The sequence below is a fragment of the Helicoverpa zea genome, chromosome 29 (assembly GCF_022581195.2).
Source record: "Helicoverpa zea isolate HzStark_Cry1AcR chromosome 29, ilHelZeax1.1, whole genome shotgun sequence".
Lineage (NCBI taxonomy): Eukaryota > Metazoa > Arthropoda > Insecta > Lepidoptera > Noctuidae > Helicoverpa > Helicoverpa zea.
Genome location: NC_061480.1, coordinates 4200730 through 4227523, shown reverse-complemented (window position 1 = coordinate 4227523; position 26794 = coordinate 4200730). Strand labels below are relative to the sequence as shown.

The 26794-nt window shown below is 37.2% G+C and overlaps 2 protein-coding genes across 2 annotated transcripts in view; one reads left to right on the top strand and one right to left on the bottom strand.

The window, feature by feature from the left end:
* The window catches only part of LOC124643919 (tryptase-2-like), a 52166-nt gene extending 28174 nt beyond the window's left edge, over nucleotides 1-23992 (bottom strand). The window contains exon 1 of the mRNA XM_047183043.1: nucleotides 23613-23992. Coding sequence (XP_047038999.1) covers nucleotides 23613-23992 — 380 coding nt within the window. The remainder of the gene's footprint in view (nucleotides 1-23612) is intronic.
* LOC124643954 (protein slit) overlaps nucleotides 1-26794 on the top strand; it is a 137316-nt gene that overhangs the window by 7975 nt on the left and 102547 nt on the right. The gene's annotated exons all lie outside the window — the stretch shown is intronic.

The following is a 26794-nucleotide window of genomic DNA, read 5'->3' as shown; positions in this document are numbered from 1 at the left end:
ATCACTTTACTAATTGTTACTTGTTCGTACATTCCAATTTACTGTTATTACATACTAGCTGTTGCCCGCGACTTCGTCTGCGTGGGCAATTTGGAATTGTCAAAATACTACTTATGCCGTAGCGTAGGTGTATTCTTTTACATAACAATATAATTAGGATTACCACTTAGCAGCAGCACGGGTTGATCAATCAAGGTGGTGTCGACGGTGTGTGACTATTTATCTAAACAAAAGAAGTAAAGTTTGTGACGTTGAGGAAATCTCTGGATATAGTCAACCGATTTGGAAAATTATTACGTAATTCTCACATAAAACAAAGGTCTGACAAAGTTGTCATTTGTACATTTTCTGCAGCAGCTGCGACAAATCAGGAGCCAGAAAGTCTGTCAAACAGTTTTACTTACCACGGATAACACGGTGTCTAGTTCACTGGGTTGAAGAGATCAGATAGGCACTCCAAGTAAACATTGGTACTCAAAAAGATTCGGTTTGACTGGAAGCCAACACCCACACAATTGAGGAATAGCTGGGTGGTTGATGACTGAGTCATCAGGCAAGCGCATAGTTTCACTACTTGTATTTTGGGGATTTTCTGTGCACTCACTCACTATGTTATGTTGGAATTCCACCGAAATGTTTGCATTAGTTCACGATCAGGTAAAGTATACGTCCGAGAGAGTAAGTCCAATTCGTGTGTTGGCACTTGAAGCCTGCAGTTCTTCCAAGATTTTCAAAATGTACGCTCGCAATTTGTCATTTCTTGGTGGAGCCAGCAGATCAGAAGAAACATAAGTGCTGTGTATACTGTGCGTCACTACTGCACAACGGTAAAATTTCGTCTTTATAAATAGCACAAACGTTCGCTCTCTTGCGGAGGACGTTTAAATACCATATTATGTGTCACACGTAGGTAAACAGGACAACAGTATATTATCATCGAACCGCTTTCAAAGATCTGATGAGCGAACAGACATATATTTGCAAACAAATTGAAAAAACTTCTCCTAAGCAAATGCTACTATAGCGTCAAAGAATACCTTGACGATAAAAAGATAGTCGAATGAATAACTTGTGTTTTCCTAATCTACTATTGCATCTACTACTGTAATTAGACTTTCTAGCCTTCTTTTGCTGTACCCTAACAGGGTCCATAATATGTACCTAGCTTTAAGCCCCTTGTAACATCTTTATAACTTTATGGTATGCAAATAAATATGAATATGAATATGAATATGAACTGAATTGATCGCCTCGAGAAAATCAGAGCTCTATGAAGCGATCATTCGCTTTGATTCCTACTGCTATTGTGGTTTCTGAAAATGTATTCAATTAACCAACGATGAATATAATTCTTAGCCAGCCGACTCTTTTGACTTCTCGAAAATCATAACGATGGTTTTTGTGCAATGCACAAACGGAAATTCGATATACTACACATTCGATATTCACACTTCTACAGAATTGATATTAAAAGGTTTGACAACGGGCTATAGTAGCGTAGTTAAACTAACTGAAACAATTTTAGTGATCCTTCAATAAAGTTAGAGAAGCGGGTGTGCATGATGAACATTAAGAGTTGGTAAATACGTGATGATGATGACCTAATTCATTACTATTCTAATTTGTTCATGTACCACAAAACTCAAGTTAAGGTGGAGAAAAGGATTACCAAGCTCCCAAAGGCCTGGGCATTTGAAACACGTTGCATGGCATCCTGGAAAGTTACGTAATTCTCAGCCATCAGTTTGAGCAGTGTGAGGGAGTGTCAGGCTTTGGCCCTAGTGGGCCTCACAGGGGTTTGCTGAATCTCCTCGAGGGGCGCGTGAAATAACGGGTCTCCCAGAAGCCGGAAGGTCGATGACCCACTCAAAACTAATCGCTCACGCCTACGGTGGCCGGGAGTCGTCTCTCGACATCCGGCTTTCGTGGTGTCTTACCGCAGTGGCTGGAATGAGAGTTGGGAATTTTCAGTCGCTCCGCCGCCTCATTCTTTGTCATCCCATTTCTTCTCGCTCCAGATCATAGTTTAAACCGGGGCCGGGTGCGATAGGTCGCACAGTCCGCACAGTGGTGAGATCCGGGCGCCACCTCCATGAGATCAGAGTTGGGAATGTATGTTTGCAAAAACTAATAGAACATTTAGCAAAAACACGTTTGATAGTAATTCTATCTTAGTAACTGAATAATATAAATGATATAAACGTAGCTATATAAAAGATGTTTTTTTAGACTCAGTCCGTGGGTCTGACTGTGACTGTTCGTAATTGTAAACGGTGTATTTGTGATATAATTCTTAGCTCGATGATTTGTGATCAGGAGTTGAAAGCAAGTATGTCTCTGGCCTGCGACGCGTAATTTGTACGTTTTCAGAACGAACGAACTCTTGTCTTCTGTTGACATCTTGTTGACGTATTGTGACAGGTAGTTATTCCCATTGATGTTAATTTTAGAAGTGACACAATGTTTTCGGTCGTATTTTGCCTACATTCTTTATTACTCAAAAAGTATATTAATAAGGACCTTCTATTTATATGTAAGTGAATTCAAAATAATGTAATATATTAAAACCAGGAACTTATTTTTAAGGATGTTTGAATATTAATTACAATGTTTTTTTTTTATAATAATAAAATCTTAGACTCGCAATGCACTTTCAGTGTGATGCATGTTTGTTATTGGATGAAATGAATGGATATTCATGTTTATGAGAGGTATAGCTTATATTATGTCAGAACAACATATGTAGACTTTTTAAGAATGTGGGGAAGTTCATAATTTCTTCGGGACGTGGGTACCGCTTCCCATGGGAACTACTGCCCGCACCGGGATAAAATATACCCTATGTTACTCGCAGATAATGTAGCTTTCTAATGGTGAAAGAATTATAAAAATGTCCCTGATGATGCGCTGATATTTCTTGTAGTGTTTTTATAGTAGCAAAATACACAAGTAGTCATATATTTTTTTCTTGAAAGTAAGAACATACCATGACAAAGTGAAGTCTGTTTTCATTGATATTTTACCTACTACCAGTTTTATGGCACATCTGTTTCTGCATGATTTTCTTCATCTATAATTTGAGGATATCATTTCTTTAAATTCAGTTTTTTGCTCAAGTTACTTATAAAAGCGTTATTTTCTATGTAAAGATAGATAATAGGCCGATAAACTTACAAAGTTCAACATTCAAATATGTGTCATTATTGCACCCGCTGTTGCAGAAACGTTAACAGAAATTATCGTTCATTGCTCATCCCCCGTAGGTGATAGCGTGATAATATATATCCTATATGTTGAACAGGCTCCCAGGTAATATTCATGCAAAATTTGATTTAAATCTATGCAGTACTTTTCGAGTTCAGTGAGACCAAACATACAGACAAACAGACAAACAGACAAACAGACAAAAATTCTAAAAACTATATATTTGGGTTCAGAATCGATAATAGATCACCCCCCAAGTATTCTTTTTAAAAAATATTCAATGTACAGTTTTGACTTTCCTATCATTTTATTATATGTATAGATAAACACACACACACACACACACACACTCACTCACCATATAAAAACAATGTCCTCCGGACAGAATTTTGGTATTGGGTTTCCCGGGTAACTGGGTTGAGGAGGTCAGATAGGCGGTCGCTCCCTGTGCCACACTGGTACTCAGCTGCATCCGGTTAGACTGGAAGCCGACACTAACATAGTTGGGAAAAGGCTCGGGAGATAATGAGATATGAATTTGACAATACCACGTACGTAATAATGGTTATATTAATATTTGAAAGGGCATCAAACTCAGAAACCTTGCGAGCTAAGCTACTTATATTATTTTAATCTTATTACCAAGAAATACATACGAACTTATATTAAAACGCGAATTCTTACGGGTTTCTCTATAAGTCTAATTTCTGAAAAATAAGTGAAAGATAATGTATGAAAAAAAAATTAAAATGCAAACGTGACGTCACCAGCATCCCCAGGGACCTATTTGACATATACTCGTAGTTATGATAAAAAATATAATATTCTTCTCCTCGTTTTCTTATTTAAATCGATTCAGTGATTTTGACCTCAAACGCGGACAGTCAGACGGACAGAACTTCTTTCGCGTTAATAGAATTATAATGTAAGTAAAGATTTTAATCAGGGATAAAAAATATTTTAAAATATTATTATTTTAATTATGTCATTATTTTTGTATCGGTTCAACAGTTCATTCGTTACTTAACTTGCATACAAATCACCCAATACCAAGTTATCTCTACCAATAAAAAGTTTTTTTTTTTTGTTTCTTTGTTTGCACCCTAAAGACTCCGAAACTACTGAACGGATTTGAAAAATTCTTTCACTGTTGGCAAGCTACATTATCTCCGAGTAACATAGGCTATATTTTATCCCGGTACGGGCAGTAGTCACCACGGGACGCGGGTAAAACTGCGGTAAGACAGCTAGTATGCTTTATTAACCTTCGAAAATACTTTATCTTGACATCTATTTGCTTATGATAATACTAATACTCTAATATTTGGTTTATTCGTGTCATGATATCAAATATTGATTTTCCCACGTATCCATGTGTCATAGTTTACATAGTTAACATTAACGTCATAAGTTTAATCTAACTAGTGGGATAACTGTTACGTTTTCAAGGTAAAATAACGTTTAATTTTTTCGGGGAAATTTTAATCATCTGCCTATCCTTTTCCCACTATTTTGGGGTCGGCTCCAAGTCTAACCTGATACAGCTGAGTACCAGTGTGCCACATAGAGTGACTGCCTCTATGTCCTCCTCAACCCAGTTACCCGGTACCCCTTGGTAAGACTAGTTGTCAGACTTCTGACTTCTAACTACACGTAACGACTGCCAAAGACGTTCAAATGACAGCCGGGATCTACAGTTTACCGTGTCCGAAACACGGTCATTGGTTTCCAAGTTATACTTAGAAAATAGATGCAATCATAGAAAAGTTGTATCGGTACTCACCTGAGTAGAAATGGAACCCACACACTCGCACTTTAAAGTCTTGCTTTAACTACTAGACCACCAAGACTAAGTTATTATTCTTTATTGTAGACAAAATATTTAATACATACAAAAAGTCATGTACAAAGGCGAGCTTAACCCAGAGTTGGGTTCTCTAACAGCAAGCCAGAGCGATAGAGAGATGCGATAATGAGTGGGAAGTTAGTATGAAAATCTATATAGACAGATTTTGAACCAAATAAACCTCTTTAAACTGTGAAAGGAGGTGTAAACTTAACACATGACTTCAAGTAAACCACATCAAGTATATTTGCGATTCAAAGACCTCCATTTTGAAAGGAAATTGAATCTGATAGCGTTTTCGCGTTCCCGTCTAGACAAAATGCAATTTCTGAACATTTTTATATTCAAATCTGAAAATACGATAACACAAACAACGAACGAATTATCGAAGAAACTTAAACATAGGTTTTTGCCTGCGGTTTCTGTTGCCTTAAATTTTAATTCTTCTCAAATCTAGAAATTTATAATTCATCATCTGCCTAGCCTTTTCCTAATAAAACTACTGGTACTTAGCTGCATTCGAACGAATCCCCATTTGACCTCCTCAACCCAGTTACCCGGGCAACCCAATACACCTTGGTAAGATAACACTGGCTGTCACACTTTCAAGCTTCTGAATACCCATAACAATTGCCGAAGACGTTCAAATGACAGCCGGGACCTACAGTTTATCGTGCTTTCCGAAACACGGAAGAACTCGTTATGATAAGATGGTCACCGATCCACGGACCGCGCCAACGTTGCTTAACTTTTATAATCGATCGATCCGTTATAAGTGCTTAAAATCAGACTCCCTAATCTTTATCATAACTTAAAACGATAAGTTCTGCCTAATTGAATTTTACCACAACCGGGAATCGAACCGCAACTAAGCGGGACGCACTTTGTCGAGCACGGGTAATTATGCAGATTGTATGCACGTCACTATTTGAACACGCTATCGGCTCTGTGCAGTGTTGCTACTAGAAAATAGGGATGGGGAACGTATGGTGGTATCGATAAAAATATCTTTGTAACTTTTGATAGATATTTAGAGTAATAATATGTTCAAACTTAAATTAAACAAAAATATCGCATTTCATAATCCATTTATGAACTATTTCTTTTTATTTTTGTATTTTAAAAGTATAAAACATTGTACAGTATTTTTCCATTATGAAGAGATTTGTGTTAGTTCATTCATGGGTAATCTCTGAAACCCTAAGGTTATTTCAATTTTTAACGCATTTTAAAAAAAGGAGGTTCTCAAGTCGCCTATTTATTGTTTTGCGAGGTTCTGCACAGGGCACATGGATTTTGAAAATTCTTTAAGAAAATCTAAAAGTCTTGAATATCATAAGCAACATCTCATTAGAATGCGGACAGGAGTTACCCTGAAATACGAGTGGCATCGCAAAAAACACTACAGTTTTACTATGATAACTTACTCTCAAAATAATTTCATTCATTCATTCAGTACCAACCATCCAGTTAATCTATAGCATGCAATAAACTACGCTCATTTAAAGGGTATATCAAACCTGTTTGCTTCATAAAACCGCATTCCGACGCATCTGCAAAATACTAATAAATATTACACAAGTCTTATAGACAGCTATCGTAACTGCAAAAGAAAAACGTAATAGGTATTATAAAGCTAAGCGTCCACTTGTCGGTATCGTATGCAACGGACGTATCGCACGCAACGGATCGTAGTATTATTTATATAGAAACTCAAACAAGTGCGTCCACCTGTCCGCATCGTACGCATCGCACATCTTGTTTGAGTTTCTATATAAATAATACTACGATCCGTTGCGTGCGTTGCGTCCGTTGCGTACGATACCGACAAGTGGACGCTTAGCTTAAAGAGGAATATTTTTTCGGTTGTTTGTTTGGTTTCGAAACTACTGAAACGGTTTGGAAAATTCTTTGACTGTTGAAAAGTAACATGGTCCCTGGATGATATAAGTAAGCTGTATTTATCCGAGATACTGTTTACTTTAAATCATGAAACACAGCTAGTCTATACTAATATTATAAAGCTGAAGAGTTTGTTTGTTTGTTTGTTTGAACGCGCTAATCTCAGGAACTACTGGTCCGATTTGAACAATTCTTTCGGTGTTAGATAGCCCATTTTTACTTTACTTTTTATCCGGGCTTCTGCAGAGGTTCCCGTGGGATGCGGGTGAAACCGCTGGCAGAAGCTAGTTATTAATAAAATATATCGCTATTTTTACCGTCTTTAAAAAAGTTGCTTTCAAATGGAATTCGTAAGAATCAATTTTTATTACATGTAAGGTTTGTTGAAAAAGTCGTGGTGGCCTAGTGGGTAAAGGACCAATCTCTCAAGTATGAGGGCGCGGGTTCGATCCCAGGTCAGGCAAGTACCAATGCAACTTTTCTAAGTCTGTATGTACTTTCTAAGTATATCTTAGACACCATTGGCTGTGTTTCGGATGGCACGTTAAACTGTAGGTCCCGGCTGTCATTGAACATCCTTGGCAGTCGTTACGGGTAGTCAGAAGCCAGTAAGTCTGACCTGATCTAACCAGGGGGTTGCCCGGGTAACTGGGTTGAGGGGGTCAGATAGGTAGTCGCTTCTTGTAAAGCACCAACATGATTGGGAAAAAGGCTCGGAGGATGTTTGTTAACCGATTAATCGGAGACCTATTTGCCTATTTATATTAAAAATATTTTCTTACATTTACATTTCCTGGATAGACAATATTATTCCTGCGTTTTCTCCAACGGGTAAAGCTGATGATACTTATTGTCAAAATTGTGAATAATATGTGTTCACGAATGTTAACCCTTATTAAAAAGTTTATGGTATATCGATATACTTAATATTATCGACTACACCCCCTCACTATGCTCCTCTGCGTATAACTAGGCACTATCTACTAACAAGAGTGTGTTTGTCGTAGAAGATGAATTTGCTCATATAAATCACTCTTCTATATCTGATCAACTTGACAGACCGAAATAGAAATATATAAGACTTGCCGTTTTCCCGTAGTTTTACCCGCGTAGGAACTACTGCAAGTATAGGTATAATAAGATAAAATATAGCCTATGTTACTCGAGAAGAGTGTAGCTTTTCAACGTTGAAATAATTTTTTTAATCCATTCCGTACTTTCGGAGCCTTCAGGTACAAACAAACCATAAAAATCTCTTTATTATATCATATATATTTTATATTACTAGCCTATAATGTCCCACTGCTGGGCAAAGGCCTCCCCATCCCGCTTCCACACTTCTCGATCCCTCGATCGAGTCCAGTCCAATCGAGTCGAGTCCAGTATATTATAATAATCTTAATTCATCTGCAGTGTCTGTGTGTGCAGCAGTTATCATCTGCCGAGCCTTTTTCCAACTACGTTGTGGTCGGCTTCCAGTCTAATTAGATGCAGGTGAGAACTAGTGTATCATATGTAGCGATTGCCTATCTGATTCTCTCAACCCAGTTACTTGAGCAACCCAATCCTCTTTGGTAAGACTGGCAATCGGACTTTCTGGACTGTAACTACTCCTAAACGACTGCCAAAAGATCTGGGAGGTCAGATAGTCAGTCGCTCCTTGTAAAGCATTGGCACTCAGCTGCATCCGGTTAGACTGGAAGCCGACCCCAACATAGTTGGGAAAAGGCTAGGCAGATGATGAGATGATGATGTAGTAAATAAATCAGAGTAGCTTGGACAGCCCTATAAAGTGAAACTGAACTAACATACAAATCGTTTGTTTATGTATAAATACGTAATAAAAAAACATTTGACAGTCATTCGGATGCTTCAATAAGAACTCAGATTTGAATATTTTAATTAAATATCTGTTTTTATGTACAACCTCGTTAGTGATGTGCCAAGTTGTTATCGAGTTGAAAATAAGTTGTTTTGGTTAAATATGAGTTGTTTCGTGTTCTCTATTACCTTGTATTTTAGGAAGTTCTTAAAAAGGAGGTTCTTAATTTAGTTGTTTGCCTATATATTGTTTGATTGTCAAATATTTACCGATATAGATTAAAAATAGACTTCTAAAATAATCTGAAAAATAAGAAAAAAAGCTTAAATATAACTCAAAAAGTCGTTGGCAAAATAAACACAGTAATCTCGAGATATCGACTTCTAGAGATATGATGAAGATTACTTTTGGTTTCATTAGTTAGTTTTTTTCTTTCTCTTTGAACCGAAAATTAAATAAACTGCAAAAAAAAGTAGCAAAAAACTGGGTAAAACCGTGAGACATAGCTAGTCAATACCGTAATTGATTGAATTAAAAGTTCCGTCCAAACCATAAATAATAAACCTCTTGATGACTGCCAAACAAGGTGCCATAAACACAGATTCAATTAAAATATTTAAATTAAACTGTCTATTCACGCCTTCCAAATGATTTTGTTAATATTTTTTAACCATCTATAACATAAATTACATCATTATTATGGTTAATAGAATAATTATATTAAGGTTCTATAAACCCACTACTGGGATAACCAAGGTTAATATTATTTCCCAACTATGTTATGGTCGGCTTCCAGTCTAACTGGATGCAGCTGAGTACCAGTGTGCCACGAAGAGCGACTGCCTGTGTGACCTCCTCAACCCAGTTACCCGGGCAACCTAATACCTCTAGGTAAGGCTAGTTGTCAGATTTATTAGCTTCTGACTACCCGTACCGGCTGTCAAAAGATGTTTGCTATACTGATTGTAAAATTGAGTGCGACGCGTCTGCCTTTACTGAAAGATTTTAATGCGTTTTTTGGTAGTAGTAGTAGGATAAAGATGTTAACGAGGGAGGTAAAGTATCAAGAAGCCGGGGCAAATCTCTGAAGCTTAACTTTTTTTTACAAGAGCTATTAAATCCAAACAGTTCTGCCGCACTACAACGCTCTACATATATTCATGTTTTCAAATTTCAAGGTAATACGGCTGAACCTTATGGGAATAAAAATAGGGATATGCAGGGCCACGGAAACGATTTTAATTTACTATCAAAATTTATTCTATCAATCAAAGAGATAGGAATTTGATTTTACTTGTATTGGGCTAATATCAAAATTCTATCTTTAGTTAGTAAATCAACAATCAGATAGACTATTTGGAATGACCACAAAGTAATTTCAAAAATACCTGTCAATGGGTCTGCCGGCCATTTCACTAAAAATGAACGTCAAACCTCACTCGTGGTGAACTCATTAGTATATTGTGTTGTCAGTTGAAAAAAAGAAAGAAAAAATAAAAACTCTCTGGTATGGAACTGTCGTGCGGCGTTAATGCGAGTGTCACGAACGCTTATTGGCTCTTCGGGGTGATAGTGATGCGGTTATGTTATATCGATAGTTCTTTAAAAAATATTTTGTGTACTAAAAATGTTTAGAGTTAAAAAAAACACTGATTATAGATTTTGTATTTTTTGCGAAAAGGTTTAGATAAGCATTTAGAAATTGCTCCAAAATTTAACCTTAATAGTTTTTTTTTTAATATAAAAAAGTTCTATGATTTTTTTTTAACAGTCAACAATTGTTTTTTATTTATAAGTAAGTGATATCTTCTGGATTCAGAGGCCACTATTACTATTATCCGCGCACCTGGATAAAAAGCAACCTAGATTCTTCTTCGTCTTCCTCGATAAATGGACTTTCTAACAAAGAAATAATTTTTCAACTCATTTTCTGAGATGAACACGTTCAAACATATGAAACAGACCCTTTCAGCTTCACAACATAAGTAGGATTATTTAGATCATAAGTTTCTCGTGTATTTGTTCCCAAACCCGCACTGTGTGGTCGGGGCCAAGTGTTTTTAATTACAATTGATCTCGTTCTAGCTCAAGTGCTTGTCTAAATTGGTATTTAACGAGGGTATTAGGATCTAAGTACTGTATTTTGTACGGACATATTAGTACGAACTAGTTATGCTATGGATTTAAAGTAGGTATGTAATTAAAAGAGCTCTGTTTCTCACGATCGTGTCTGAAAACTGCTTTAAGAAAATCTTCATTCATGAGTTCATGTGATTTTGCTAATTTGTCATGACTTTATATTATTTAAATAACAGAACAGTTGATTTTTAATAATAGCAATAGAATCAAGCCTGAGGAAGATCGTAGTATAGGTTAATCAGTAAAAATAAACTATTTCCCCAAATAGGAGGGTGGCACCATATAAATAGTTGATAATAAGCCATAAAAATAACTCCAAACTATATAAAACAAGACATACTTAAACATTACCCAAAAATTTTATCGATAAAAGTATAATTATTTTGTCGCCATCGATACTTCGAGCACATCCTTAGCACTACAAATATTGACGTATCGATCGTCCACTAGAGTGCGCCGAACATCACATTTCGAGCCTGTAGTGTAGAAAGCTAATAACTGATGTAGACAGTCACACAATGTAATATAGTATGAACTTTATGCCAGGAGAATATATCATCAAGGGCTCTTTAATTCTAACTAGCCGTTTTCCTGCGGCTTACTACGGAAACTACTGCCCGTACCGGGATAAAATATAGCCTATGTTACTCGGGAAGAGTATCTTTCCAACAGTGAAAGAATTTTTTGAATCAGTTCAGTAATTCCTTTCGGAGCCCTTGTTTCCTTTTTATTATATAGTATAGAAATAATAATCCTTTGCAATGCTGTTTCGAACATCTTCTTATGGAGTGAGCTGCAGGTTTAATCACCTAACAAGCCCTAGTGTCAGAGTTTTCCCAAATCCGCCTGACGGCCTCTGACGTGGAATTGTAACAACGACTGCTACTGAGTAGCATTCGGGGACGACGGCGCCACGTGCCCTCCCAGGCACGGAGTGTAACATAGACCACTTAAATAAGTCATATAAGCTACTTTTTTAACCGTGTGGTTAGAGTTGTTCCTATGGGACACGAGTGAAATCGCTGGCTGAAGCTAGCTAGTATCTAAAATAAAAATATAAGACAGTCAATAATAAAGCAGTACTCTACCAATGATATATTTTAACTTCCCACAAATCTACAGAAGGTGGTACATTTTATTGATTCTTCCATAAAAAAATAAACCACAGCTATCAATTCCGACTAACAAATTAGTGACGAATAGAGCCCATGTTACCAAGAATTAATTGCTTACAAATGAATAATTGAAAAAACCGTCGACATCGACAATCGACATTTAGAACGAGGATTATCGATTGTTTGTCGTCTCTAATTTGGAAATTAGTACTTAACATACTAGGAGTATAAATATCTTATCCAAATATCATCTGCCTAGCCTTTTAGCCTTTTAGCACCTATGCTGGTGTCTGGTGGATGCAGATGAGTACCAGTGTTTACAAGGAACGACTGCCTATCTGACCTCCTTAGCCCAGTTACCCGGGCAACCCAATACCCCTTGGTAAGACTGGTGTCAAACTTACTGGCTTATGATTACCCGGGTTGCCAGGGTAACTAGGTCGAGAAAGCCGATCCCAACATAGTAAGGAAAAGGCTCGGGAAATGATGCCCTCAGATTAACTATTCTTACCTACCTCATTTTACTCTAACAACTATTGAACTGAATCGGAATACTGCGTGAACTGCCGGCACCATGATAGTCGATAACCGATATAATACAACGCCGTATACGAACTCTTCACTGTTTACAAGTGACATGACAGTGAATAGAGTCAATATTGACACGGTAGTGATGGGACGAGTATCGATAGTTTCGGTTATCGATAAAGTGTTTTTTTTTACGATTTTTGACAATGTCGATAACGTAGTTTCGAAAAAAAAAAAAAACAGGTTATAGTCGTCTTCTTCTCTGGTTGTCATAGACTTTCTGGTTTTGTGGTTGGTGACTCATTGTCAGACTTTTTGGCTTCTGACTGCCTGCAATGACTGCCAAAGATGTTCAAATGATAGTCGGAAGCAACCAATTGCCTTCCGAAATACAGAGGAAACCGTCCTAATAAGATGGTCACCCATCCACGGAGCGACCCCATCAAGTATTGCTTTCCTTTTAACCGACATCGCAAAAAGGAGGAAATTTTCAATTCGACTGTATTTTTTTGTATGTTTGTTACGCGATTACTCCACCATATATTAATCGATTTTGATGATTCTTTTTTTATTTTTAACTATCGACCCATTCGGCTAGTTTCTAACTTCCAATTATTATGAAAACGACAAGGCGACCTAGGCATTCACGATAGTATGACTCAATAATAGAATATCTACTATTGTTATTCATTTACGTATGTAGTTCATAATAATTATAAAATATATGATAATTATTTAACTTCTGTTTACATTTCTCACGACAATGTGTGACCTATTAACGACAGGTCGCTATGTTAGGACTTGTGTACATGAGCGACTTTGCGACTGACTGACCGACGACAATTTTGTCGCATGTAAATGCATTTTGTTCTTTTTGTTAATTAAAATTTGGTACTTTAATCGAGGAATTATTGTTGAAAAATCAGTTGAAAATCCAGTAAAATACAGTGTCAAATATATTATTATTATTAAGAGAAGTACCTATTTAAGTAGTTATTGATGCACATATTAAAACATAGCGTTTTGTCAATTTTACATAACGATTCGGCCATGTAATACAAACAAATATTTTATTTAAATGTAATAACCTACTGTAATTAGTGTTTTTAGAAATAAAACGACAACAAAGCCTACTTAAATCATTGTTACAGTTTCAGTAAGTTATTACATGCAATTTAACGAAAATTTAGTCGCAAAATCGCAAATATACACCAAACCTGACTTAAAATGAATGTCCTACTGATAAGCAAGGCTCGGGCCGCAAGCTCCTGACTAATTAATTATAGTAATTAATTAAATAATTATAGTACACATGTCGTCATGACAAGATAAGTTAAATTATTTGATTTGTGACATAAGTTAACTTCACCTTTTTCCCTACCATGTTGGTACTACGTAAATGTCGGTCCTGCGCCTGATCTCTCTCTGGTAGTGTCGGATTGTCGTCCCATCGCGGGCAGAGAGCAAAGGAACAGTGAGTGCAACTGTGTCCAAGCAAATGCTCGTGCACTATAATATGCACTGCGCAGCTGGCTGATCTCCTTGTATGAGAACAGCCACCGCAGTCCACAGGGACGGTAATCCGACACCACCGGAGAGAGAACACAAGCAAGACCGACATTTACGTGCTCTCCGATGCATGGGTGTATTAATCACCAACTTACAGGCTCCGGGCTTTTGTCAAAGTTTCCAAAACCCACAAAGCGATCGCGGCCAGACACGGGAATCGAACCTGAGACATTGTGCTCAGCAGTCACGCTTGCGACCACTAGACCAACGAGGCATTACCAAAATATGTAAAAACATAAATAAGTCAAACTATTGCCTAAACCAAGAATCGAACTTCACATGATGCAATTATAACTATAATCAGTGAAGGAATTCGATTCTCTTTTATTTCAACGTCAAATAAATCATATTTTTATTACTTTATAAGATATTCTTACGGCATCAGATCTTTGTATGCAATCTTTCTACACTAATATCATCATCCTCCGAGCCTTTTCCCAACTATGTTGGGGTCGGCTTCCAGTCTAACCGGATTCAGCTGAGTACCAGTGCTTTACGAGAAGCGACTGCCTATCTGACCTCCTCAACCCAGTTACCCAGGCAACCCGATACCCCTTGGTTAGACTGGTATCAGACTTACTGGCTTCTGACTACCCGTAACGACTGTCAAGGATGTTCAATGACAACCGGGACCTACAGTTTAACGTGCCATCCGAAACACAGTCATTGGTGTCTAAGATATACTTAGAAGTACATACAAACTTAGAAAAGTTGCATTGGTACTTGCCTGACCTGGGATCGAACCCGCGCCCTCATACTTGAGAGGTTGGTCTTTTACCCACTAGGCCACCACGACTTTCTACACTAATATAATGTAGACAAAAGACTCCGAAACTATTGAACCCATTTGAAAATTCTTTCACTTTTGAAAACTACACTCTTCCCGAGTAACATAGGCTATATTCTTTCACACAGGCTGTCAGGATTTGAGAAAACTCTAACACTAGGGCTTTCTAGGTGATTAAACCTGCAGCTCACTCATCATCATCATCTCAGCCATAAGACGTTCACTGCTGAACATAGGCCTCCCCCTTAGATCTCCACAGATACCTGTTGGAGTCGACCTGCATCCAGCGTCTTCCGGCGACCTTTAAAAGCTCGTCTGTCCACCTTGTTGGTGGACGTCTTACGCTGCGCTGGTTAGTCCGTGGTCTCCACTCCAGCACTTTTCGACCCCATCGGCCATCCGCTCTGCGAGCAATATGGCCTGCCCATTGCCACTTGATAAGAAGAATTTTAGTGTGTATTTTCGTAAAGTAAGGATCTTATATCAATTTGTTCCTTTATTTTAGACCGCTGGGGCAAAGGTATTAGGTATTGACAAAATTCACAAGTAATTTTGACCACAGGATTACTCCTGTGAATAATCATAAAGATCTCAATACTGGTTGAATTAAGTTATTTATTCACAACTTTGTTACTTACCTTCACAATTTAAGGGGAAGTGATACAAACTATATTTTAATGGCAAATAGCCGTTTGACCGCGGTTTCCGCACCAGGGTAAAATATAGCCTAAGGATGTTGGTTGTTGTTACAGCCTTTTTATATCGTCCCACTGCTGGGCCCAGGCCTCCTCTCACACGGAGCAGCCTATGTTGGTGTCTTTAGAAAATCCTTGCCATTCCTCGGGTAGTTAGAAGCCAGAAAGTTTGACAACCTCAAACTTTAGCCTTACCAAGAGGTATCAGTTTGTCCGAATAATTGGGTTGAGGAGGTCAGATAGGCAGTCGCTCCTTGTGGCACACTGGTACTCAGCTGCATGCGGTTAGACTGGAAGCCGACCCCAAAATAGTTGGGAAAAGGCTAGGCATATGGTAATCGGAATTTAGGGGTCCAAAGACGAGGTTCTGTATTGTCAGAAAAAATAGAAAACGAAGTGTAAATAAAAAAATACCAGCGTTTTGAAATCATTGAAACGTGAGCACTCTCCCTTAACATAACGAGTTTATCCGTTTGCGCCCACGCATCTCCTAAACCGCGTGCAGTGTTGTCAGTCCATTGTACGTGTATGTCGGTATGTGCGTGCATTTCTCAGCAACCGGCGTTTATCAAGAAGTTTATTGCTTAATATTACTTGCAAACTTAATATGGTTGGTTTTTATACTGAATACATTTTTGCGGGGGTTTAAGATGGCATGTTATGAGATGATTACAATTTTCTTTGGTTATTAACCGACTTCCCAAAAAGGAGGAGGTTATCAATTCGGCCGGTATGTTTTTTTTTTTTTTTTTTTTCTATGTATGTACATCGATTACTCCGAGGTTTATAGACCGATTTACGTGATTCTTTTTTTGTTCGACTCGGAATAGCTGCCAGTTGGTCCCATAGTCATCAGGTCAGGATCTGATGATGGAAACCCTGAGAAATCGAGGGCAACCTTCGAAAGTTGTAGGCATACATAGGGTAAAAACTTGACACTCAGGTGTACGCCTAAAAGCACTATTCAACTGTGAAGATTTGGAGCTGATCTGATGAGGAAACCAGAGAGGGTCGAGGGAACTCGACAACTGAATATGTAAACTACCTCGTGTTTGGGCTTAAATTATTTGTATTGACAAGACCTTAGCAACAGTGAAGGTTTGGAGCTGACCTGATGATGGAGACCAGAGAAAGTAAGTCGAGGGAACTCGACAACTGAATATGTAAAATACCTCGTATTTGGACTTATATTCTTTGTATTGATGAGAACTTCTCACTTGTATGGATAGTGACAACTATTCGTATCACTGAAAAGCTTTAAATAAAAAACTTTTTTACAAAAAAATTAAACCGACTTCCCAAAACACTAAAAAGCAAAAAAAAAACTATTTTTAGGTGCATCGGCCTAGAAGTCGGTGGCAAAATTAACTTAGTAACATCCATTAGACACCGACTTCTAGGCCGATGCACCTAAAAATAGTTTATTTTTTGCTTTTTAGTGTTTTGGGAAGTCGGTTTAATTTTTTTGTAAAAAAGTTTTTAACAATAAACTCCAATTATCTTTGCTTCATATACAGGGTGTGTCGTTTGTATACAGTTGACAGCTGTCAGTTTTCAAGGGAGAATTTCAGTTTTTTTTAATGACTGACTTTTATATTGTGTTCTAATTTTCGCACATTTTATACTTAGTTTGAAAAATATATATTTTTTATTTTTACGAACTTTTCTTTTTTCTTTGTGTCAATCGACATAAATATTATATTAACCCACCCGATATAAACTCAAATCATCATCTGCCTAGCCTTTTCCCAACTATGTTGGGGTCGGATTCCAGTCTAACCGGATGCAGCTGTGTACCAGTGTGCCACGAGGAGCGACTGCCTATCTGACCACCTCAACCCAGTTACCCTTGCAAGCCAATACCCCTTGATAAGGTTGGTGGTCAGACTGGCTTCTGACTACCCGTAACGACTGCCAAGGACGTTCAAAAACAGCTGGGACCTACAGTTTAACGTGCCGAAAACAGTCGATGGTGTCTAAGATATACTTACTTAGAAAGTACATACAAACTTAGAAAAGTTGCATTGGTACTTGCCTGACCTGGGATCGAACCCGCGCCTTAGGTTGGTCCTTTACCCACTAGGCCACCACGAATTGGACTTCTCTCGAACATTCTACGTCAAAGCGGCCATCTTGAATTTTTCCTGCCATATATAACTTTTCACAGTTCTAACCTAAAAACGTTGACTTGACAGACGGACGGAAGCTGAGAGTTTCAATGTTTATTTTGGCATTTATTTCTAAAACTGCTCTTATTTTGGTTGATTGAAAAATTATTTTAGGACCACTACAGACTAAACAGTCGACTGAGAGTTGAGAATTGATTGGGGAAAAACATTTCTAGAAAAAAATCTTGATATCAATCAAAGTCAGTCTGATACCGGCTAAATACCTGGGCCCCGATTCTACTAATTTTACTTAAGCGACATACGATTCACATCTGACTGAGATCCAATCTCGACTCAATTACGATTGAAGCGTATGTGGCATTCCGCTATTTTTGCTTTTAAATGCGATTTATCTGTTTCTGTCTTTCAATAATGAATCATATTGTCTGCAAATGATTTACGATAGCAATATGATTGAAGAGCAAACTACCGTATAGACCAAATGGCAGACCAATCGAATGTCGTTGGAATACGATTGGTCTTACATTAGTAGCAGAACCCGCCAAGGTTAAAACCGCTATTGCGATTCAATTTCTATTCTATTTTGACATTATTAACTTAGCAGAATCGAGCCCCTGATGATTAGCGAAAAACATTTCTTAAAGAAAATCTTGATATCAATCAAAGTCTTCAGTCGGTCTGATATCGGCTAAATACCTGATCTTTGTAATGTGCGTACTACCATTCATCTTCATACTGATTAATGAGCCCAAACAAACTATAGGCCGACTAAAAGTTTGCAGTGTGTGGAAGATTTTAATGTTTATTTTGGCGTTTATTTCTAAAACTGTTCTTACTTTTGTTGATTGAAAAATTCTTTCGATAATGACGGTCTAGTGTTGACGAAATAAATATGGAAAACGGTTGGGCGTTGGAATCATTCTGTCTGTCTTCTTATAGGAAATAGAAATACTTACGTTGATGAGATGTCCAGATGTCAATATTTTTAATGTAGGGTAAGTATTTCGTTTCTGTTAATTTATTTTGTGGAAATACAGAGTTTGATTCTGAGCTTTTTTCCCACTGTTATGGTATTCTACTGGCTTCGGCCTGAAACGTATGGGTAAGAAGTATTATAGGCACATCACTGTTGAATTTCTTCATAATCCGATCAGTAATTTGACACTGTAAGTTGAATTTGATCGAAAACCTTTCAGTAATTTGTGTGTGAGACAACTTGCATGCAGGCGGATATTAACATGCAAATATCATTTAAAAAAAATAATGAAAAAAAAAATACATATAAATTGACTTATAACGTAGGTATTTATAATTCATGAAAATGAATATTTTTTTTTTATTGTATATTTAGATTGACTTATAATTCATGAACATACTGTTAACAATAATTTGAAATGGCATAATACAAATGAGTACAAATGTACTATATTTCCTTCGTTTACTAAATAAATGAATTTTGTCCTTCTAATTACCCGTAATAAAACTGTATATCTATAAGCACCTATAGTGACGGATTAACGCTTAACGCTGGGCGTTTTAACACCCTCTGCTAACTTCAGAAGGGTCTCGCTATGTGACCAGCTGTTATTACCCAGGGCTTAAAAGGGAAGTGTCGTTTTATCCCTATAGGGGATAGGCAGAGGTAGCTTTAGGAAATATATTTTTATGACGAAGAAACGGCTAATTTTGTATACGGATAGTAGTTTTTTTTTATATAAAAGGCAAAAATAGCTAACGACTTTTCTGTCAACCAGACTTACCAAGGGGTATCGGGTTGCCCGGGTAACTGGGTTGAGGAAGTCAGATAGGCAGTCGCTTCTTGTAAAGCACTGGTACTCAGCTGCATCCGGTTAGACTGAAAGCCGACCCCGACAAAGTTGGGAAAAAGCTAGGCAGATGATGATGATGGCAACAGTTAATGACATTAGAATGAATTGATTTTGGTGGAACATGTATAAGAATCAACACTGATTCAGTTTTGAGATAGATTGCAAGAAAGCTTTTTAAAAATATTTTGAACCGGGAACTTCTTCACTGTTAACAATACCTAATTATCATTTAATCAAATCTAACGAGACGACAAAAGTCAACAAACAAATTGATTAAACAAAGAATTATCGATTCTAGAATCGATTACGCAAATATATGCTGATTTTATTAACATGAGTGTGATAATGACTCACTAAATAGTTCCCTTGAGAACTTTATAATGTACTAGCTTATGACGCGGTTTCACTCGCATCCCGAAACTACTTCCCGTAGATACCCGGATATTGTCCGTTGTTACCCGGATAGTGTAGCTTCCCAAAACTATATTGGCCTTACTACAAAAACTTAAACGCCTGTTTAACACTTGTCTAAAAAAATTGTGGCTGCAAAATGAACCATATGTCAACGTCATAATTTGACATTTTTTTAGACAAGGCTTAAACTGACGTTTAAAAGTTTTTGTGGTAAGACGGTATTGGTCTTACTACAAAAACTTAACCATGTGTCAAACACTTGTCTAAAAAAAGTGTGGTTCCAAAATGGACCTTATTTCAAAGTCATAATTTGACATTTTTTTAGACAAGGCTTAAACTGACGTTAAAAAGTTTTTGTGGTAAGACGGCATATGTTTTAAATTAGTTCAGTTTCGGAGCCTTGACGGACTGACGGTACAAACAAACTTTTATTTTCACGCGTGTTACACATAGACATACTTACAATTAAACAAAAAAATATACATACAAAATCAAAATATACAAAAAATAATAGACATGAAAAAAAAACAAAGTTTGTACCGTTTGAAAGTTTTCTGTTCAGTGTCTGAGCTTTTATGTACAAACAAACAAAATTGCCAAATTTAGAGCCTCCTTTTTCGGAAGTCGGTTAAAAAGCAATCCTATTATTATCCTCTATTATCTTACCAACAATATCCCATGAGACACTATATGTAAAACATAACTCAATTACACAGCTGATAACGGGGTAGTTTCGACCCCAGGGGGCGTTTTCAACCCCATCAATTTAGTTAGAACACGGAGTAAGGAAAAATGAGCAGAGATACCATAATGCAGCTAGGTCAGGCGCCTTCTTCTAGCTCAAATACGTACGGCAGACTACACATCAGTGGTACGAGTAACTGTCATGCACCTTAACACGATAGTAATAAGTACGATTTTCCTATAAAACTGTTACCACTGACCTGAAGTTGACTGTACGGTGGGCATGACCAAAACGATCAGTTACGAGTGAACTAATGAGGCGTTTGAGTTGTTTGAGACATCTATCAACGATTTTTGTTACAAAAAAATTATTAAAAAACACGCTAATCATATATTGTCATCAGAACTCAGAGCGTGTGCAAAATATCATCCTAATCGAAGACCAGGTAGTGGGTCAAATTAAGATTCCAAGATTTTCTTACATACATAGTTACAAGTGAAGCTAATATAAGCGTGTTAAAAATGTTCGGGTCCAAAGAAGGCGTGTAAGGGCGAAGACAGTAACGTTTTCGTCCCCCTCGCACCCGCATGTTGTCGCGCTACTTTCTTAGGAGATTTTGCGTTATGACATCTCCGCTAGTCATTTCGTTCTCCATGGTTCTAATGCAAATTTGTAGGGTGTGATGGTATGCAAAGGGGTTTGGGTGTCGTTACGGTAGCTAGAAATATTAGGGGTCAGATAGACCCATGTCCAGTGTAAGATTGGTTGTCAGATTTACCGGATTCTGACTACCCGTGAATGTCAAAGATGTTCAAATGACAGCCGGGACCCAGTTTAACGTGCGGCTGTTACTACTTAGCCATGAGTAACTTAAATATAAGCAGGTTTCGTCATCCCAAGGGAACTACTTACAGCACATGGATAAAAAGCAGTCTATGTATTATTCTGATTATAAGCTACATTACTGCCAAACTTAATCAGAACTCATGAAGTAGTTTTGCTTTAAAAAACTCAAACTCAAAAACGTATATATAAACGTACACACACAGTCGAATTAGGCCAAAAAATCAGCACTTTTAGAACGCCAAAAGGACACATTTTGTGTGTATGGATAATGGTAATGTTTTAATATAATTATCTAGCTTTCGCTTGTATAATATTAGGAGCATTAAAAACGGAAACAGCTGTACCTGCATCAAAAACATAACCCTTCCTTTGCTAACCGGGTAAAACCTGCTTTTCACCCGTTTTACCACATGGCCAATCATAAAATTATGCGAAACTACAAAAGTTACGCCGATGGTCATCCCCTATTGAACTTTGCTACCCTTACGTTGTGAATGAACTCACACGATGTGTAGGGTGACGAGAAATTTGGATGAAAAATGTGGACAAGACTTTTTGTGGTATTAAGTAAAAGTGTGACAAAAAAATATGGGATTCATGATTATTATTGTAAAGCTTTTTTTTCTTTAAATGTTAGGTATTAATTTGACCCTGATTTTGAATTCAAGAAGTAACGGTCTAATTTGAAAAAAAAAATCAGTGTTGAATCTGCTGGCGCAAGCTGGTATTCTAATAAAAGCGACCAAAAACGTGTTTTGTGAGTGTAAAGGCTCGAGCAGACCGGATGCGTATGCGTAACCACGTCGTAGTCACGCGCGTAGTTACGGCGTAACCATGAGTTGTAATGTATGGAAATGTATGAGACAGGCCACACCGCTTGCGTAACGTAGACGTGCGCGTCGTTACGCAAGCGGTGTGGCCTGTCTCATACATTTCCATACATTACAACTCATGGTACGTGCACGTCTACGTGCACGTCTACGCTTACGTCTACGCATACGCATCCGGTCTGCTGGAGCCTTTAAAGTGTCTACATTCATGTTTTTTTTCATACTCAAAGCTCACTTTTAATTATTTTTTGTAATTAAAAAACAACAATCTTTCAGCCGGCAAAAAAGGCAATGATGACTTATGATTATTGAAAACATTTTTTTTTTACATGTCATTATTCTCTCAAAAATACCTATTGTAAGGAGTTCACAACTACAAATAAACCATACGTTAATAAAGGCATAATTTATTACTTCACATTACAATGTTTAGTCAAGCACAAAATAACAGTGTTACATAATACACAATGTTCAACAATTATTACAGACAGAAATAGAATTATAGGTTACGCTTTACACAATAATAATAAATCAATAGAAGATGTTACTTGCTTGCTTGCTGCGTACCAAGTGGGCGAGTTCTCGCCATTTTACAGATCAAGAAAACGAGTCTTCCCGCCATTTGTCTGGAACAAATCAACGGACCAATGGCGTGGCGACACCAGTGTTGCCCACTACAAACTAAAATTCCGAAACAACTAACATTAACATTAGCAAAAATTACTCTAATATATTTTATAAATTGATGAGCGACAACATCCGGCCGTCCTGCGCACGCAGCCGCCCTCGGATAGCGTCTTAGTCTGGTGCAAAGCTGAGGACAATATGAACACAAAATTAAAACTTATAATTATTGTAAAATTATTATTGTTATTTTAGCAATAAGGTTCTATTCTGTTGTTCCATCAACGGTCAACAGAAAGAGCACAATTATATACACAAACAATTATTTCTTATTAGTCATTATTTCAGTGCCTGGACATACTTTTACGAGATATTAGGTGTCAATCCAGAGAATGCAGCTTTCCCTAGGCGATGCCTTTGGCCAACCCTAGTTGCATATCACTACAAACTCTGAACTGCTTGTAACAGATTTATTTTACACGGATAAATACTGTTACATTTTATAACATAGTCCAAGCACCGGAACAAGACGTGTACGAAGCAAACGCACCAGACATAAAAGAAACGAAAATAAATGTACATCGGTATATATATTATAGTTCGGCTATGTAGAACATTATTATAACTTGGTAAAGGGTAAATAAATACCTGACAACATCTTGGGCCAAATCCAAACCCTCTGCATTGAGCTCTGTCAGCTTTATCCATGGTTTCATGTTCTCAGCGCACGTAGTCCCTTCGTAGCATTTGTTTGTCCTTTCAGCACCACGCATATCCTTTACCTTGTAACGATCATGGCCTAGTACTTCAGTCACCTGAAAGGGTCCTTTGAAAACAGGTAATAATTTAGTGCTTTGCCCATCATTTGATTGGCTGGGAATTTTGATGACCACTAAATCACCAACGCTGTAGATGTGCGCCATTTTCCTTTTCGAGTCAAACGCCTGCTTCTGTTTATCTGCATTGGCCTGGATGCGACTATTAACGTTGTTTCTTAGAGTTGTAACATCAATTAATTGATGTTCCATTTCATGCACCAGCAAGTCGGCATCTGTTTGCAACCTATACCCAAAAAATACCTCACTGGGTACAGCTGAAGTAGTTTTGTTAACAGTACTGTTTATACCTTGCTGTATGCTGGCAATATGAGTGTCCCATTTATCATAATTTGTGTTTGCTCCCAAAGTTCTCAAGGCATCGAGGATGGTGCGATTGAAGCGCTCCACTTGGCCATTTGAGCGCGGTACCGCTGTTGCTATAATGTGTTGGCGGATTTTCTTGTCTTGACAGTACTTAACAAATAATTTAGATGTAAAGGAACTCCCAGCATCGCATATAAGTCGCTTAGGATTACCAAAAACCTTGAATATTTTATCTAACTCATTAATAACAATCAAACTTTTAGTATTACGGACAGGAGAAATAAACACAAATTTCGTGAATGAATCGACAATTACTAAAAGGTGAGTATTTCTAAGAGTGGTTTTAACAAATGGGCCCAAATGGTCTATATGGAGAGTGTGAAAAGGTCTAGCATATTTAGGTATAGGGAACAATTTACCTTCCTTTTTGCCTTGGATATTTTTATAATAAATGCAGTTAATACAATTTTTTATATATTTTGAAACCACTTTTTTCATTTTCGGAAACCAATATACAGATTTTATTCTTTCTATAGTTTTATCCACAGCAAAATGACCAAGATCATCATGATTAGCTTTAATCACTTGCCAAATCGCTTGTTTAGGAACTACCCACCGTCTACCAAATTCAGTCCGGCGGTATACTTTATTGCCTAACAATTCATAATCATTAAATATTTTCCTATTTATCTCGGCCTGACCTGACTCTAGTATTTCTCTTATAACACATATACTGGGATCTTGTAATTGTATTGACAATAACCAATCCGCTTCTGTTATAGCCAACACACTTTCATTAGATAAGGGGGCAGATTTTGCACAGACCGGGTTTCGGCTAAGCGCGTCAACATGTTGCATTTGAACACCTGGCTTATGTAATATTTCAAACGTGAATTCTTGTGTCAGTAAAACCCATCTACCAATTCGGGAATTAATTTCTTGTTTATTTATCGTATGTTTGACAGCATTACAATCTGTATAAATTTTAAAACTGGATCCTAACAAATAATGCCGAAATTTCTGCAATGCAACTACTATCGCTAAGAACTCTAGCTCAAAGGAGTGATATTTTTTTTCCTCACTTGATGTTTGACGGCTGTAAAAATGGATTGGCTGTTCGCCCTTATCCGTTATTTGAGTTAATATGCATCCTACACCATCACGACTGGCATCAGTGTACAAAACTGTGGGTAAACTCGGATCAAAGATTTTTAGTAATGCGTTATGAGACAATTCATATTTTAGTTTATTTACAGCTAGAACCTGATCTGATCCCCATTCCCATATTGTATCCTTTTTTAATAGTTTAGTTAATGGTTTCGCTATAATTGCACAATTCTTTATAAATTTTCTAAAATAATTAATGAGGCCTAAAAACTGTCTCACTTGATGCACATTTTTGGGTTCAGGGTAATTTTGCACTGCTTTTAACTTCTTACTACCGGGGCGAATACCTTCTTCTGAAATATCATACCCTAGAAAAATAATTGAACTCTGAAAGAAACTACATTTCTCTAAATTTACTGTCAAACCGTTATTCTGCAAGATTTTTAAAACTTCATCCAACTGTCTAGCGTTTTCCTCCAACGTTTTTGTAGCTATAAGAAGATCGTCCATATAGCAAATAACCCTGTCAAAGCGCAGTTTACCAAGAATAGTATTCATTAATCTTTGAAATACGGAAGGTGCATTACACAACCCGAATGGCATCCGCTTAAATTCAAAATGACCATCAGGAGTGACAAATGCCGTTTTAGGAATGGACTGTTCATTAACGCATATCTGATAATAGCCACATTTTAAGTCTATCGATGTAAAACACTTGCATCCTCTAAGTTTATCGATAAGATCTTCAACAATAGGCATAGGGTACTTTTCTTTAACAGTTATTTTGTTTAAGGACCTATAATCAATACACATGCGTTTTTCACCTGAAGGCTTGTCAACTAGCAGAATTGGACTTGCATAAGGGGAATTACTTTCGCGAATTATACCATTTTTTAATAAATCATCGACAATCTGTCTCGTAGCTATCTTTTCGGAGTCGGACATACGATAGGGTCGGTGGCAAACAGGTTTATTAGTAATCAACTCAATGTCTAACTCTACACAAGAAGTTTGCCCCAAAGAATGTAAATCTTTTGACACAACACGAGGGTATTTAGAAAAAATGTCATTTAATATTCCAATATGGTTTTCAGGTGTGGACTCAAACATAGAGGACTCTATTAAGGCCACATGATCTTTACTCATAGGGCAAAACGATAAGTTATTTCCTACACGAGCGTACATAATCCCTTTGTCCTCCGTAAAATTTCTACCGATTAGAATAGGACAACCAGTTAATTCATCGCAAATGTATAGAACTATGTTTAACCCTGCTGTGTCTACCATTATGTCAACTTTTACGCCTTGTGTAACCTCAGAACAAAAGTCTGACTTAAATCCGGTTAATAACACGGGTTTACTTAGTTCGAAAATGGTAAGTTTTAGTTCGTGTGCTAAAGAAGACGTTATCAAGGAACAACTGCTACCCATATCAATAAAAGCCTGTCGTTTACATCCATTAATTACAATATAATATATTACAATATAAAATAATATTTCTAAAGAAAAGTGGTCAATTGATTGGTGCCGAGTACTCACTAAAGAGAAAATTCAATACCACTAACTTGTCAGTAGCCAATG